Source organism: Leptonychotes weddellii, chromosome 1 (assembly GCF_054177405.1).
Source record: "Leptonychotes weddellii isolate Sample4059 chromosome 1, ASM5417740v2, whole genome shotgun sequence".
In the NCBI taxonomy this organism is placed as follows: domain Eukaryota; kingdom Metazoa; phylum Chordata; class Mammalia; order Carnivora; family Phocidae; genus Leptonychotes; species Leptonychotes weddellii.
The window spans coordinates 188,018,777-188,032,615 of record NC_138369.1 but is presented as its reverse complement, the minus strand read 5'-3'; the positions used below and the strand labels follow the sequence as shown (position 1 = coordinate 188,032,615).

The window sequence follows — 13,839 nt, the reverse complement described above, 5'->3', positions numbered from 1 at the left end:
CCCGAGGCATATGGCGGCGCTGCCTGGTGGATGAGAACTTTTGTGCTGCGTGTAGAACCACAATGGGAAGAGTGGTCCACAAAAAGAACACAGGAACTGGGCGAGACCACACTATAATACTCGTTACCCAACAGGGGTGCCTCTTCCTGAGAGCCCACTAAATCATGCAGTAATCAATAGAGGACTCATATCTACGTTTTCACCTTCTTCCTCTTCTGTCACACTTAACTCTACGCTACCTTGTCTTTGTCTTTCCACAGCAGTGCAAAAAGATAGAGTGTAAACTTGATATTATATTATGCCCTATTTTGCTGATATGGAAACTTAAGGGAACTTGTCCAAACTTACATACCAGGACAGAGCTAGAGAGAGTGCCCAGCTTGCTGCTGCCCAACCCCAGTTCTCTTTCCATGAAACTTCCTCAGATTTGGGAATGGTCAAGAAAGAAATGGGACATCCCATCAATATTGTTCACTTTGAAAGTGTTGTCAATGAAACATGGAGTCAGAAGATACATTAACACAGAATCAACAGCTACTTTATAATTTTATTTTTTTCCCATGGAAAATATTTGGTTTATTCATTTTTTATCTCTATATTCAATACCTCTGTCTTCCATATCTTCTACCTGATGTCCTTCTCTCTGTATTATTGAAAGACAATTCCATACTCAGCTGCATTGCTTCTCACCAGCTCCTAAATCCTCACGGTCTCACTTCCATTCCCACCCCTCAAATGCTCTCCTGAAGGCAGATGACCAGTTACCTTCTGATCACCAAATTCTCCTTTCAGCTACCATTTGGTACACTCAGAGTGTTAGCACATTCAGAGTGTTAGCAAATGTTTTTTTTGGAAACCCCTTCCTTCCAAATATCCTGGTGATATTTCTCTATCATGCCCCAGCCCAGAAGATTAACAGGGAAACACAGAGCCAAGGATGGATATGCAGGAGTAGCAAAGGACTTTAGGAAAGGTGTCACAAAGTCTAAATCTCAGATTGAGCTGAAATTTGTGGGGGGAAAATGTGACGGGCAACACAAGAGGCTGATTAGCGAAAACAAGCCTTGAGATGATGTTCTCATATTAACAGATGGCAGGTAGAAAGAACAACTCAATGTCTGTCTTGCTTTGATGTGCACCGGGAGAAGTGCTATTCAAACCATAAAATGTGGAACAAGAATTATAAAAAAGGAAAAAAAGGACAGAGAGGGAGCAGGAAGGAGGATAGGAGAGGGGAGAGAGGGAGGGAAAGAAAGACGGAGAGAAGGAAGGGATGAAGGAAGAAAGGAAAGATGGAAGGAAAAGTGGAAGGAAGAAAGGAAGGAAGGAAAGAAGGAAAGGAAGGAAGGAAGGAAGGAGCTTAAGAAAATAATCAGAGCCCCTGATTATTTAAATTGACTTATTATTTCAAAACCTACTATGTTCTAGTCATTATGGGAGCAAAAAAGGGAAACTGAATAAAATAATAGTTCTGATCTCTTGCTAGTGGGGAGGAAGGCATGTTTACAAGAAACTATGACACAAATTCTAAATGATAAGCAACATACAATGGACACCAATAAATGCTATGATAATACACTGAAGGGGAAGATTTTTTTTCCCCACAGGAATTATTAGGAAGGATATCACGTGGTACTGGTCCCTAGACCCCAAAGGATGATGTCTTAGGATTCTGGACAAACCTTTTCCAGACATAATCCCAAAATCTTTCTGGATAATATTTGAACAATCAAATTAAAGGTGTTGGAAACTAGTTATACTCCATACCCATTGTCAAAAACAATAAATTCTAAAAATTACAGATTGAAATAAAGTAGTTTAGGTTATAGAAAGGATGGTTTGTGAGCAATCAGGAAATTATAGGGACCAGCAGAGGCCCAGACAAATTCTACTTGCATTGGGACAGGGCTGACTAATAAAAGAGTACCAGGCTGAAGTCTGGGCAGGCTGAGCCCATTTTGGAGGTGCCAGAACTCCAAGGGGGAAAGCTAATGTATTAGTGGGAAGACTCCAAATTTGAAGAGTTTTGAAAGGCTGGAACCAAAGAGATAAAATGTAATAGGGATCATTGTAAAATCTTCTATATAAGTTGTAAAAATTCATTTGCAACACACATAATGAGCATCGTGTCCTCACGGGTGTGTGAGAAAGAGAATATCAAAAAATGACCAGTTTCTGCGCTCGGCCTTATTTAATAAAGGACAATAAGAAATCACAGGTCTTTCATAGGAGAGAGTCCCAGGAAGAGAATTACCTAGAAATTATGCTACCTGAGGAGGGATTGAGAAGATTAGAAACTTCAACTTGGAAAAGAGACAGGTGGCTTGCATCGGCATGGAGATACTCACATGGCTTATGAATGGTTCCAGGTGTCCTCATTATGTCCAGGTAGAAATTACAACAAGAGCTCTCACCACAAGAGCAGAATGATGTTTCCCACAAGGAAATGTATCTCCAGGAAAAGCTGATGTGCCTAGCAGGGACTGGGCTGAACCTGGAGAGGAAGATGACTCGGCCAATGGAGAGAGGACATGGGAACAAGAAACCACCGTGTCAAGTGGAGAAGGCGGTGCTGGACACGGTGCAGAGGGGTGCCTGAGGTCCAGAGAACCAAGGCACCAACTTCACCTGGGGGGCTTGGGAGGCTGCACAGGGCAAGTCGCATCTGCATGTGGTGCAGTAACAAAGGAAGCTTTCCAGGAGCCCTGTCATGGGGTCTGCAAAGAACGCAAGAGCGAGAACCTAGGTCTAGAGGCTGGACGTGAGGGGCAGCAGGGCTGGAAAGACTGCTTGGGACCAGCATGCAAAGGCTCTTGCTCTGTGCCGAGTCCTATCGGCAGGGAGGTCCCTTTGAGAGTTGCAAAGCACAGGTGTGACACAGTGAGGGGTGTGTTTCAGATCCATCCCCCTTCCTGCAGGTACGTGTCACTTAGAGGACTGACACACTGGAGGTGGGGAGGCCAAGGAGGAGGCTGCTGACTCGTCATGAGATTCGAACTGAGCAGAGAGAAAAAAAGCAAAGGTCCCATGGGGACATGTTGAGGTGACAGATCAACAGACTTGACAGCGAGTCAAACCTGAGAGCAGGAGGTGGGGCGCTGTAAGGGTGGCCAGCATCGACCCCTCCCTGGAGTGCTCGGTGGCCCAGCTCATTTGAATATCTGCCCAAGACACTGTGGCAAGGAGGCAAACATTTACTGCAGTGCTGACTTGAAGATTCTTTCATGCTCTTAAGATTCCATGATTCCATGATTCTAAAAGTGTTCTTCACTTGCCCCAGATTCTCTTCTCACCCCTAAACAAAAGTGTGTCCGAGATTTTGTCATCTCTTTTCACTATCCCTACATGAATATGAAGAAGACCCTGGACCCCATCTCAGTCCTGAAATCTCTCTCAAACTCGATTCCAAATCTGCCTGGAACAGCCTTACATAATGTCCCACAGCTTACGTTAACATGGCCGAGTACTGCGGTAGGTTTGAAGCCAAGCATCTCGGCTCCAGCCACATTGCTGCTTCCATGTCCTTTCAGACTCCTGTGCTTGGCGCTGTGTTACCCTACATCCAGCCCTGCATATCCTCAATCTTGCCATTTCCCTAGACTCCCTGCAACCTCTCTGCTGGTCCCTTCCACACCCAGCAGTCCAAATTCTTGCAGACACCATCCATCTGCTCTAGCATCAAATGCTCCCCGCCCCCATGATCACTACAGCCAACCCTCCCAGCCTCTCACCTTTGCCACCAAGTCCCTGTCCCCAGCCCCCATTCCACCCACTCTGGATGGACTGATGCTAGTACACAGCACCCACACCCAGCCATCACCACCTCTGCTCTCCTTTCACTCCTCTTCTTGGTCCAGATTATGGCCAGTAACACAAAGTCACACCTCCTCAACTCCGTATGCCTTGACCAACCCCAATTCACAATCACTCCTGGAAACTTCTCTCTCCAGTCAAACTGACCTATTCCTTGCTTCCTGAAGGAGCTCAAATTCCAGTGCACACTGATTTTGTGCCATGGAGCTCTCTTCCCATTGGAGCCTTTGCTACCCGAGTCCCATGTTCCCTTTAAGGTGAGCAGTCTTGGATCTTTCCAGATTGACTCAACCTGAAACCGATGATCCTGGGATCATCTTCCTCAGTCAGCCGGCACTAGGTGTCTGTGCCTCTGTGTGTCCCTGAGGATAGGACACAAATCCCACTCTATGTATAAAGAACCTTGAGGATAGTGATGGAAAAAAAGTTTGAACCAACAGACATTGGTTATGAATTCCCACTCAGCTGCAGCAGATTACGGAACGTATCTGGGTCTCAGTGTCCTGGTTTCTGAAGGAAGGCATGATAATTCCCAGGCAGAGACTGGCACAATCCAGATTCCCAGTGTGTGCTCTCTTGTGGCCGCAGCCCACCCCGTGTCCACTCCCAGAAGACATTTGCACACAGTCCCTGCCCGGTGTCACTTGTGTTGTGGAGCCCCCATCACTGTGAGTAAAACTCCACCAGCGACTCTTGAGAGCAAACTCACAGAAGAAGTGACTTTCAATTAATAGCAATTCTCTCACAATTTCAGATGAAATCAGGAGGACATAGTAACCAGCCAGAAAGAGAAAGGGATGTGTTGTAAGATGATAAGCATAGGGAAGCCTGGACCAAAATGGCTCAGGGTGGCGGCAGCTGTGGACCAGCTTAACCACAGGGAAGACACCTGCTTGCAGTTAGAGCATGCCAGTATTTGAGGGGAGCTCGTTTCCCACATGTTGGATGATGTAATTCCTTAGCACATGGATATGAAAAAAATCATGAGACAGAAAACTGCGCTGACTTCAGGAACAGAAAAAGCATGATGATAATGAGCAAAACGAGGAAACCAGGTCCATTCTGAAGATGCTGGAGACTGAATTACCTTCCAATCATGAGCTGAAGTACAGTGTGTACTCCTTAAATTTCCCCCTCTTTTTTAGACTGTTGAGCTAGCCACTGCTTGGCTGTTACATAGAGCTAATTAATCCCATGCTTTTGGCATGATATATATATTTACTTTGCAAGTCTTAAATCATTCAGGAAGAGAAGAAACTCGTATCTGCTTGGTTGTTGCAGAGAAAGACATGAACTAGGAAGTTAAAAGCTGGTTTGCTTTCTTTGCTTCACCATATGGGTGGGGAGAGAGCTGTTTCATTTCCCATCTGTTTCATTTCCCAGAACCCATCTGTGCACAAAACCAGGGCCCCATTGTGAGGTTAGCAGTGGGAGCTGGCATGGCTGACTTGAAAAACTGAGCTTTGGTTCATGGAGGCACCAGCCCATGGGTGGTTATCCCCGTGACTGCCCGCACCCCCTCAGTAATCCCATGCTGCTCCCGACATGACAATGATTGCACTTAAATGTCAGCCCCCAAAAGATGAAAGATGAGATGAAAATGCTCCAACATTTGCATTTCTCCCCTATAGAGCCAGTCACATAGCTGAATCCATTTCCAGAAAGTTCTGTTCATTGAATACTACATTTAACATCAAGACTTTTTAAAAAGAAAAGCAAGAAGAGGGCTTTTGTATTCTAAGAAAGCAAACATTCATTTCTTGCCAGGACAAAATGTCTAAGAAGAAAAACAAATTATATTTTAAGGGAGATGAGGACTTCAAAGCAATGCCACCAAAAATGTAGAATTTTTTTTCCACATCATTTTTAGACAGAATTTCTTTTGTCAGGGGTGGTAACCAAATCTTAGTAAACAATGTCCTCTGAGATAAAAAATAAAGAAAATTTTTACTTTGGAATTTGAAATAAGCATCTGAGTTTCTAGACACAGTGATATGCCGTTTATACAATTCTTTGATCAACCTAAGGAACTCACAGCTCTATAATAATGCCTTTTTAAAGTGATCTAGAGTGTCATACGTTTTTAAATTCTGATATTTTGATAACAAAAAGAGTAGAATGTGTACTACATAAATAAACTACTTTCAAAACGTTAATTTCTGACTACTGAAAATAAAATTGGGTTTTCAAAAATTGGCAAATAAATACACTGTAAGAAGACTTTAGCAGGTGTCTGAGAATTTTTATGATCCCAGAGTATTACGCTTTTTTTGAAATGTATGTTTATGTATATATGTATATATGTTTCAAATATATATATATTTCAAAAATATATATTTCAAAAATATATTTTTTCAGAAATATATAAATATATTCTCTCATGTAGAAGAAATAAGGAATCCACTAAACTTTTGGTTATTAGTAGTGATATATGGATTTACATTTACATTTTAAAATGGCTGTTGTCATCTGACTCTGTAGAATATTTGTCGTAAATGCCTAAGTGAATGTTAATGAGTTGTTTATCATGTACTAATATTAACTTTCTCTCCCCAGATGCGAAGAGTTTAGCTGAAATGCTCATGAGGTAAGAACAAAACCTACCGTCTCAGATATCGTCTTTAAAAGAATAATTTCCAACTTGCTTTAATGCTTTTTAAATAATTATCTGAAATTGATAGCACATCTTATTTTTGATACATAAAGTCCATTCTGTGTACCAAATATCCATGTTATGCCTAATGTGATATGTATATACCAAATAATATACTTTTATACATGCCATAGGTAGTTGTCTTGTTGACCAAACTCACCCAGTGGAATGTTTCCCATTAAGCTGGGACTAAAAAGGCACATTATAAGGAAGTAGTTTTGGTTTTGTTTCCACCCAAATATACTATCTTTGAGGTTGAGCCTTCTTCTTTAACAGTTAGTCAAGTGAAAAGAAAGCCCAAAAGGCTTTGGGTGTTACACACAACTAATGAATCATTGAACACTACACCAAAAACTAATGGTGTACTATATGTTGGCTAATTGAATTTAAACTAAAAAAAAAAAAAAAAAAAAAGAGGAAATGCATTGTTCACTGTGCTCTTCTAAGGAGATGGGATATCAAGAAAGATTCTCCCTGCCCTCAGCTCCCATGGCACCTTGAGCACCCCTCCACTAGAGCACTCACCAACTTCTGCTGCAAATATCTATTCACTGTCTGGTCTTGGAGGTCATAGCCTGATATGTCATCCTCATGTTAGAAATACCAGCAGTATAGTTGATGAATGACTAGTGGTAGTTGAATAAGTAAGTGAATTTTCACAGCTGTAGAAGACACCCCAGTATTTACATTTTAAGCCTTTTTTGTATTGTAATGATTAAACCAAAAGTGAAAAAGGATAATCAGAGTCTGGAAATCAGATAAGAAAAATGTCAGGGACCCTAATGGTGCTGCCATTTTAGGATGTTTACTGTAGGAGAAAAAGAGGATGGGCTATGGGGTCTCTCCTACTCCCCACCCCACCACTGTTGGATTTAACATCCTTCCCCATCTTTGCATATAAAATTGGTACTTTTTTTATTATTCACAAAGAGCCCATGACCCATATCACCAGCATCTTTGAAGACCTAAGGCAGAGGTCAACTGCCATTGGCCCACTGATTGCATTTTACACAGACATCTTTGTTTGGCCATACCGTGTTTTAAAACTATGTGCATTGTAGGTAAAGATATGGAGGACTCAGGATTACTCTGAAATATTTGGAGTGAGCAATTAAATAAACATAAGTGACATTTGCTAAAATTAGGAATTAGGAAGATAGATGCAGGGTACAGACTTTTTTTTTTTTTTTAGGACAGGGAAAGCGGAATGTTGATGGGAATGAAAAGACTTGTACGGGTCATGTTGAATTTGGGATGCTTTCCAAGTGTCCAATGAAAATGTCAAATAGATAGCTGGTAGCAGGAATCTAGACCTCAGAGGAGAACTCAGAAATGCAAACGGCCTGTAAAATGTATCTTTCATAATGGGTCCTTGACCACATCCTTCTGGATCAAACTTGCATGAGGAGAATATGAAAATCTATATGAAATGCTCGGAATCCATGCTCTAATATAAGTCTGTACTTGTTCGCTAAGCAAGTATTGGGACATTTTTGTGGTCACATGGAAGGCATCCAAACACACATGCACCTGTGCAGAGCAAATCTGACAAAACATCTGGAAAACAAAACAAAACCAAAAAAAACAAGCCAGAGTCATTCAATTTATAGTACTTATCTAGCAAATAAAATAAACTTTCTAATGTAGACTTAAAAATATGAATTCATTGGTGACATTTAGAAATTGAGAGATTTCTTTTTTCTCTCTTTTATTATTACGTTCAATTAGCTAACGTATAGTACATCATTAGTTTCTGATGTAGTGTTCAGTGATTCATTAGTTGTGTATAATACCCAGTGCTCATCACATCACTCGCCCTCCTAAGAGATTTCGTATAAAATTGTAGCTTTCTGACTTTCTTGAAAATATTCTGGCCATACTGGGCACACCTTAGAGATAATGGCAGTCTGGAGCTCCATCAAATGCTCCCTGTAGACTGGGCATGACTTTTGCCCTGTATAACAGATCACCATCCCCATCTCCACCCCAGCCTACTTCACTGGTTTGTACCCCAGCCTGGTTCCTGCAGCCCTCCCAGAGACCTTCCAGCCACTTCCTTCAGCCACTCTTCAACCAGAGATCATGTCTGCCCAAACCCCGTGACACTGGAATCTGTGTTTTCTGACATGTTCAACATTTGTTTGGTTAGGATGAGTAGGTATTAGCTTCTCTAATATCCTAGAATGCATCCCTCCCCCTTCTTATTAGCCCCAAGCAAGACATCAAAAAGCATCTTCTTCATTAATAGGTCAATCACTGTGGTTGAAAGACCACCTCTTGAGTAAAGCAGGAATTAATAGTGGTATTTGAGGTTAACAGTTGCCAATATGAAATTAGGAACATTCAAACTGGTAATTACTCCCACTTAAGGTAGTTGAGGTGGTTTTCCTTCAGAGGGTACAGTGATTGAAAAGGAAGAGAATTTCTAAGCTTCTCAAATAGATGGATTTTTATGGGATTAATTTAGAAGCAAACGCAATGCTTTTAATCATGAAGGGTCAGTTCAATCTAAGTTTGGCAGGTTAATGGGGCCAAGCAACAAAAGACCCTGTCACCTACCTGGAGATTTGAGGGCCAACCGTATTTCGAATGTGGTCTAGAAAATCTAGGCAAGTCATATCTGTTGGTATAGAGAGGCTACAGAACTGCTGTCTCTGATCTTCACTGCTGATTGAGTGGGAAATTGAGGACATAGCAGGCTGGTGCAGTGAGAACATAGAACCACAAGCCTACATTGTAGGCCTCATGTTGCCATTTGCTGGTTCTGTGATCTTGGGCAAGTCATTTTCCCTCTGTATGCTCCACTTTCCTCATCTAAAAAATAACAATTTGCAATTATTCCTAGCTTTATCATTCTGTGATCTTGGTGAAGGTAACATATTTTCCAACCATGTTCCCTAAAAAATGTATCTGCATACTTTAGTGGGATTAGCTGTCCCAGGGCCAGGAAGGCAGATGCTACTGTGGGACAAACACAGATAAGCTGGTGCCAGGGTATTCCCCACAAGGTATCGTCTCCCGTCTCCCGTCGCTGGGCTTTGTGCTTCTGCACATTCCTCGATTTCACCCATGCAAATCACCCCCCACAGAGAGAAAGAGACACTTCACCCACCATGCCCAGATAGAAAGGATATTCCTTTTTTATGATTATGTGAAAATAATTTAAAGAAAAATACCAGCCTTTTAAGAGGTAAGACTAGCCTGCTCTGAGGCATTAGCCAATACGTGTTAATATACAAAGACCAGCATTATTAAAAGCTATCTATAAGTGGAAAAGGGTGGAGAAGGGTTCAAACTGAGAACTTAAATAAGTTTAGCTTTTTTGATGTTCATATTTTTAGACAAATAGTAAAACAAACAAACAAAAAAAAACCACTCAACTATTATAATGAGGTCCTGATAGCCCTACAGTTATTCTAAACTTATGGAATGCTTCATATCATATTTGGGAAGGTGGGTGATGTGCAGACTTTTTCATCAGTCCCCCCACCCCCACAAAGCTTAAGGAAATACCAAGACTTTAAAGAGTTTTAACAACTGCAAGTAATTTATTGGCTAAGCTGGGAAATACAATCCTTGGTGAACGAGGGTCAGCTCTTTGTCATTTTAATCAGACAACCAGACGGCAGATGGATGGTGGAAGATGATATTTCAATAATAACTAACATATTTAAGCATGATTCCATATCATAAAAAAGATGCAATTTTGTTTCTACAGTGAAAACATTCAGAAACTTTTCACAAATGAGTTTTCCTCGAATAGGTTTTTTTGGGGGAGGGGAGGGTTTACTGCTGTTTTAATGACCAATTGCTATAATTTTAGAGAATCAGCCTTCCTAGAACCATAGATTATAGACTATGGCAGCCACATTAAGAAAGTTGAGACCTGGGGCGCCTGGGTGGCTCAGTTGGTTAAGCGACTGCCTTCGGCTCAGGTCATGATCCTGGAGTCCCAGGATCGAGTCCCGCATCGGGCTCCCTGCTCAGCAGGGAGTCTGCTTCTCCCTCTGACCCTCCCCCCTCTCATGTGCTCTCTCTCTCCTCTCATCCTCTCTCTCAAATAAATAAATAAAAAAAAAATCTTAAGAAAGTTGAGACCTAATAACCCTTTAAAATGAGAAGAATATTACCTCCTCTGGGACCTGTCACTCACTCCCACTGTACCCTCCAAACAACATGATTTATTCAACAAGCTTCAACAAATACTTATTGAGCACCTACTCCGGCCACATACTGCTCTAAGTTCCAGGGGTATATAGGGGCAGAACGGAAGGAACTATCCCTTGTAGAGCTCATATTCCAGTGGAAGAGACAGATCACAAACAAGATAAGTCAATTAAACATATGCTCAAGAGTATTCAGTGGCGGGGAAACAAGATTCAACAGAGGATGGGGAGGAGAAGCATCAGCAGTGCCCAGAGCTGGGCCAATCTGGCTCCATTGAAGACAGCACCTGCACCAAGCTCTGAAGCCAGAGAGGGAGCCAGCCACTTGGCCACTGGGATGGGGGGAGGGGGCATTTCTTCTAAGCAAAGGGAACAGCAACGCAAAGGGAGAGAGGAACAATTAGCTCCTGAATCTCAAGGTTTGTTGGGCCATGTTCTTGCCTTTCCACTACAGGGCTTGACAGCGTGCATTCCTTCAAGGAGAGGGAGAAATTTACTTCCAGCTTTGATTGTCTCTGTTTATGAAGTTCAATCAATTCTAAGTCCTCGTGCCCACTGCACTGGGGCACAGTAGCTATTTAGCATGCTTCCTGTGTCAGTCTGACAGTGGACCCCTTATTGTTAAAGATAGTCTGCGCTCGGGTTCATAGTGTTTAATAGAGCAGCCACTGACTGCCTCATAACTATTCATGATGAGCAGAAGGAACTAGCTCACATTTCTATTTTTGGTGCAAGGACAAGCTCAAGTCCCTAGTGGAGTTTCTAAACAGACCTTTCAGATACTCACAGAGGAGTAGTTCCCCATCTGTTTTTGTGGAAATAGAGCTTGTCTAAACTGCAACCCCCAAGTCACCAAAATGTTCTTCATTTTATACAAGTATTTGAATCTTTGCTTTAAAACACACACACACATACAAAATGAAAGCGTAGTTAAGTAAATAATTTCAAAAAGTATATAGACGATGTGAAAAATTCAGGCCAAACATTTGAATTTGGGCTCTGCATAATTAGCATGATCTAGCTACATAACCCAGTTACTCATCTGCAGAGCAAGAAATCTGGTTCAAGATCAAGTCCTAAGTAGGAATGACGCACCTCTTAGAAGCTGTTGTTTCTGTAGGTTGTTTTGTTTATACTCAAATGAGGGAAGGGCCGTTATAAAATATTCAGAATATTAACACAGACTTCAACATTTAAATGTCTACTGGGGTTCTTGAATGAACTTGACCTTTGGATTATTAACATTCCTTCAGCTACAGGGTTCAAGGGTAGATGAATCTTCATCAACAAGAAAGGACCTAGGACTCCTGGGGAATGCTTAGTCGGGAAGAAAAACATTTAAGATGTAGTATGACTATCCTTTTATCATTCTCTACTAAAAGTAACTAACACAGAGGTAAATCATCCAGTGAAGTAGGTGCCAGAAATCTTTCTCAAAGTCGATTTTGGCAATTGTTGAGCTGGATTTATGGATGCCATAGTTTATCACATTGATGAATTATTCTGAATGATTGTTGCTCTTTAGAAGTTGTTTTACTACACAGGTGACCCTTGAACGATGCAGGCATTAAGAGCGCTAACCCCCACATACAGTCAAAAATCCACATACAACTCTAGATTTCCCCAAAACTTAACTGCTAGTAGCCTACTGTTGACCAGAAGCCTGACCCATAACATAAACAGTCAATTAACACATACTTTGTGTATTATATGTATTATATACTGCATTCTTACAATAAAATAAGCTAGAGAAAAGAAAATGGTACTAGGAAAATCATAAGGAGGAGAAAACATTACAGTACCAGACTGTATTTATGGAGAAAAATCTGCATATAAGTGGACCCGTCCAGTTCAAACCCATGTTCTTTAAGGGTCAACTATACATTATTTTGAAATCTTCTCAATCCTTACAACTCTGTAAAGACTGCACAATCACTCCTGTGATGTAGGACTTTTTCTGTGTTTTTGTGAAACATGCAGATTATTTTTTTTTTCTGTAGACTGTAACTGAATTTGATTATCCCATGCCATTTTACTACCTATTTTCATTTACTTCTAGAAGCTCACTCTAAGAGTAATTTTCTGGTACACAAATTCTTATAGTAGTTGGGTTTTGTTTTTAATTCTAAAATACGATATCAGTTAGGATAAACTAGTGTCAGGGAAGTTAACAAGGGTTATGATTTGTTACTAGAACAGAAATAAAACTACGCCAGATGTAAATACAAATCCATTAGTAGAAGCCCCACCCAATGAGCAGCGAGCACACATGCTTCCTCCCTTGCCATCACTGGAATATCTCATGTCTGACAAATAAGAGTGTTGTTGGTTTAAGAATCACTTTTTTTTTTTTTTTGGTTTTACTTAGCGTTACACAAGAAAAGGGAAATTCCAAAGGTTCTATCAATATGGAACCAATCCCTATTGACAGTTTTCATTCTTTGAGCCTCACAACTGATTGCTGAAGCTTAATATTAGTAAATATCACTTGAATGAAGGGAAAAAAATGTTTTTCCTTCTCCTTATCCCCTTTTCCTTCCTTGCTTTTTTTTCCCCCTCCCATCCCCACAAGGCATTCAAATAATTGGATACCAAACCCAGTGGTTGTATAAGCCCCTGTTGGCATCATGTAAGTCTGAACTGCATTTGTTCATGAATCCCCTCTATTTTATCCCCAGTAAGAATACCCGGACTTCGGATACCTTGAGCAAGCAACAACAGACCTTGAGAATGCACATTGACATACCCAGGGCTCAGCTTTTGATTGAAGAGAGAGACACAATGGAGACCATCGGTAAGGTGCCTTGTTCGTGGCCTTACACAATGTGGCTGCTACAGCTGTGCCCTCTCAGCCCAAACCCCAGTGGTTATGGGAACGTCTTGAGTGCTCCACAAGCAGAGGTAGAAGGGAGATCATTGTTATTGAGGAGAATAATAAATACCAGCAGATGTGGGTGGGGAAATGAACTCACACGTAGCTCAGAGGTCACCTGAGACAGGAGTTCCCCAACTTTGATCCGTGCCGGGTCTTTCCTGCAGAGACTATTGGTGCCTCTCCAAAGAACAAACACCTGTAATCAAATAAGCCTAGAAGGGTCACACACTAAAGCCCATCCTGGAAATTCACTCAGTGCCTTCTTCAGCTACAATAGGGCCTTCATTAAAGAAAACATTTAAAATCTACTTAGCATTTAACAAACAAGTGTC

The 13,839-nt window shown here is 41.4% G+C and overlaps 1 protein-coding gene across 1 annotated transcript in view; it reads left to right on the top strand.

Annotated features, from left to right (window-relative positions):
* Positions 1–13,839, top strand: part of DSCAM (DS cell adhesion molecule) — a 482,198-nt gene that overhangs the window by 441,020 nt on the left and 27,339 nt on the right. The window contains exons 24-25 of the mRNA XM_081819866.1: positions 6,370–6,400; positions 13,311–13,426. Coding sequence (XP_081675992.1) covers positions 6,370–6,400; positions 13,311–13,426 — 147 coding nt within the window. The remainder of the gene's footprint in view (positions 1–6,369; positions 6,401–13,310; positions 13,427–13,839) is intronic.